The 3,318-nt window shown below is 39.8% G+C and overlaps 1 protein-coding gene across 1 annotated transcript; it reads right to left on the bottom strand.

Annotated features, from left to right (window-relative positions):
• Positions 1-2,614: 2,614 nt before the first annotated feature.
• SERTM2 (serine rich and transmembrane domain containing 2) lies at positions 2,615-2,887 on the bottom strand. Its single transcript, XM_063083141.1, has one exon. The coding sequence runs from the start codon at positions 2,885-2,887 to the stop codon at positions 2,615-2,617; it is 273 nt and encodes a 90-aa protein (XP_062939211.1).
• Between the last annotated feature and the right edge of the window lie 431 nt (positions 2,888-3,318).

Here is a 3,318-nt window from a genome sequence, read left to right as displayed (position 1 = left end):
ATTGGCATAGGGGAGGGAATTGCCAAGTCAATATTTTGCATAGAAGAACAAATTCAAATTGTACCTGCTGATTATTTTGGCTGCCTCTTTGAGCAGTAATATATGTTAATTAATAATTAGGGGATATAATTTAACATAAATGGAAAAATTCTTTTCTGTACAGTAAGTTTGCTATGATGAAAACATTTAGTTTATTTTCCTAAAGATTAAATTCCATGTGAGCCATCATAATGGCACATCCGCTTAAATATGTCTCCGTTTATTAGTTATCACTGGAAATTGTCAGGGGTTACACAGCTATTTTAGTGTAATCTGTACTGTGTGCTTTGATTAATGCTTAGTGAAGGTCAGGATCCCATGGGGTAGTAGTGATGAAAGAGGGTGGTTGTTTTCTAGGTGAGTAACCTGATCATAAATTAGGAATCTTCATCCAAGTCGGTGCTTAAAAGGCAGTTTCAATCTCCTGAAATCTGGGTCAGGGAGGTCAGGTGGGCAGGGAATTGATTCAGTCTGTGTCTTCCACAGATTCAGCAATGAGGAACTGGTCATCTTGCTGTGAAAAGTATAATCAGTTCCTTCATTTATCCAACCACTGACTTCTCAACTGAAAAGTGCATTCAAATACTGTGGGCACAAAAGGGAGAGCCTGGAGTGGGGAGACATGTGTGTCCTTAAGAAGTTCTGGAATATATAGCCAACCTTTGATGAAGTCCACGAATGGCTGCCGAGAGCTCAAATTTTAAAGGATCCATGGAGTCTGGGTGTTGAATGAAGATACAACTTAAACCACCAAGAGGTAGTAATGTAAGAATCACTTTGCATTTTGGAAAATATAAAGGCAAAAGGGAACTGTTTGCCCGAACTGAGTCGTAGCCTATCTGCTAGTTTGTTCTGAATGGTGCAGAATACAGCTGCCATCTCTGACAGTGCAGTTGTAACAGGTGTGTCAGAGTCAGTCTTGCTGCTAAATTTAGCCCTTCATGTGGGGATTTCACACTTTGCAGCCCCTTAGAGAGGGGAGCATTGGCAAATGACTGTGTATAAAAGTGGAAAGCACTTGGGAGTTTCACCACCAAGCTAGATTTAGATCAGAGTAAAGGGGCCAATCTAAATTGGTTACAGACTATAGAGAGCTACATGTCTGGTGGAGGCAGCATTAACCTAACATCCATTCCATTTCTCTCTTACCACCACTGCAGTTCCCGAGGGAGTATCCTGTGAAATTTGATAACCATCTTTCAGGTGCAAGGGAGAGCTAATTTTTTTTAAAGCAGGTAGCATTTAACACAGGTGTACTAGTTCTTTGGTGGCAAGAATATGGCCAGCTTTCTAATTTCTAATTTGTAAACGGTACTTATCTCCTTTGGTTCCCCTTTGGAAAGCCAATTTTACAAATTAAATTCTCTTTTCACCACAGGCATATTAGGGCTACTTATGAGAATGGAATTTTTCAAAATATATCTCTTATAGATAATAAGTGAAACACTTCATCTTTTGGCAGGGATTAGCAAGGGAGGGGCATTTTCTGGAAAAGAAAAAATGTGACATTTGAGGACATTGATCTCAATAAGGATTTGTTGGATGGTGTTGTTTAGTCCTTTCCTCCTTTGTTTCTCTTCATTTTTCCTATACTCAGATCTAAAAAGAGTCTAGTGATGACTGAATAGCTCTCTATTCAACAAGAAAAACCTGGAACCCAGAAGTCTTGAATATTTTGTCCAAAGCCACAATCATTCAATAACAGAACACCAAGATCATGTCATTTCTGCTTTAAAGTACAGTTGAGTCTTCTTTGCCAAGGCCACCTTTTAGCAAAGCTCATATTTATATGCAACTCAATCCTGGAGCATGATGGGGTGGAAGAAAAAGGCAAAGAAGCTATGCAGCCTTCATTATCATGAGAACATTTTGACTTAATTTTTCCTTGATTTGGGGGCAGCTCATCGTTCCAGATTTTTGTAATACATCTGCCACTGTCGGAATTTTTAAAAGTCCAGTAGTAGTAATAACACAGATATAACATGCACATTTTTCCTCTCTAGATGAGTTCGTTCACTAGAAACTTCTTTCTGCAAATTTTCTCTTTAAACTGAAACAGTTTCTTTAAACCTCTTCTTTCATTTGGGACAAACCCCATGGCCTAATCAAATCATCGTTTTTTTGGGAAAGGGCTAGTGGTCCCTTCTATTAACCTCTGACATAATTTAGCTTCAGGTACCCTCTTGGAAAAATCAGCCCTTTCGAAGGCAAATTCTCCTTGTTTATTTTTGGAGCTTTCAGGGATCCTGCGTTTTTTATAACAGCTGCATATGAATTTCTGTGGTCTGAGGTTTGTTCAAGGCCCAGGCTCAATTTGGTTACCATGGAAACCTGCCGTCCCAACCAGCTGCCATTTCCTATATTCCTTCTGATGAATGAGTCTTAAACCTCTCAGATATCCCACAAGCAGAGTCAAGATGAAGAATAACACAAAGAAAACATGAACAGCTTGTTGTTAAATGAACAATTTGTTGATTCCTTGCATGGGAAGCTTTGTGCAAGAAAGTGAACCAAGCTTTCCTGAACATCAGCAAAGGTTCACTAAGATCTGCTAAAGCTCACCTTCATCCTGGCTTTAAGGAGTAGGGATTCGACTCTGCATCTCTACATCTGTGAATTGTGGAACACTTTCCGTGCTCTCAGAGGTGATAGGCGAGATGACATGTTTGAGCCGAAGGAGCATCGTGAAGAGCAGGATGAGGAGAATGGCCAGGAGGCTCAGGAATAAGCCCACATACATGTACAGGTTAGAGTACTTATCTGAAGTGGTGTCAACCTCTGTTGCCAGAGTGGGAAAATGGGCCCGCCCAGTGAGATTTCCATGGTACTTAAAATGCACCTCCGTCATCACTCAAGACTTGAGTCGGTACCTGTTTCTATTGGATTTCTATTGCCCTTGAGGCATTCCACAGTTACTTAGACTGTCTATGAATATATTGGGGGTGTTCTAACAATCTGATACAAACCAACACTTTCAGATCTAAGTCAGTAGTGCACAAGCAAGAAAATGGTGATGTTCTAAGTTGGCAATTGCCACACCTTCTCTGTTCTCCAGCACAGCAAGCACCCCCCACCCCCAACACCTTTTATCAGAATTTCTTAATCAATCTGAAGCTATATAAATAAAGCTTTATTTTCTACACTCCTACTCTTATACTGATAAAAATAAATATGGTGAAACTGCTTTATAATATTGGTATAGGGACAAGAATTTCTTAGAGTATTAGATCAGACTATTACTCTGGTAGACGGAGAAAAGGCTCTGTTTTACCTACAGCT

Source organism: Cynocephalus volans, chromosome X (genome assembly GCF_027409185.1).
Source record: "Cynocephalus volans isolate mCynVol1 chromosome X, mCynVol1.pri, whole genome shotgun sequence".
Taxonomy (NCBI): domain Eukaryota; kingdom Metazoa; phylum Chordata; class Mammalia; order Dermoptera; family Cynocephalidae; genus Cynocephalus; species Cynocephalus volans.
The sequence above is the reverse complement of the archived record's forward strand: the minus strand, read 5'-3'. Positions and strand labels throughout refer to the sequence as shown.

Coding starts and splice junctions, on each gene's coding strand:
- SERTM2 (XM_063083141.1), bottom strand. CDS start 2,887: ATGACGGAGGTGCATTTTAAGTACCATGGAAATCTCACTGGGCGGGCC.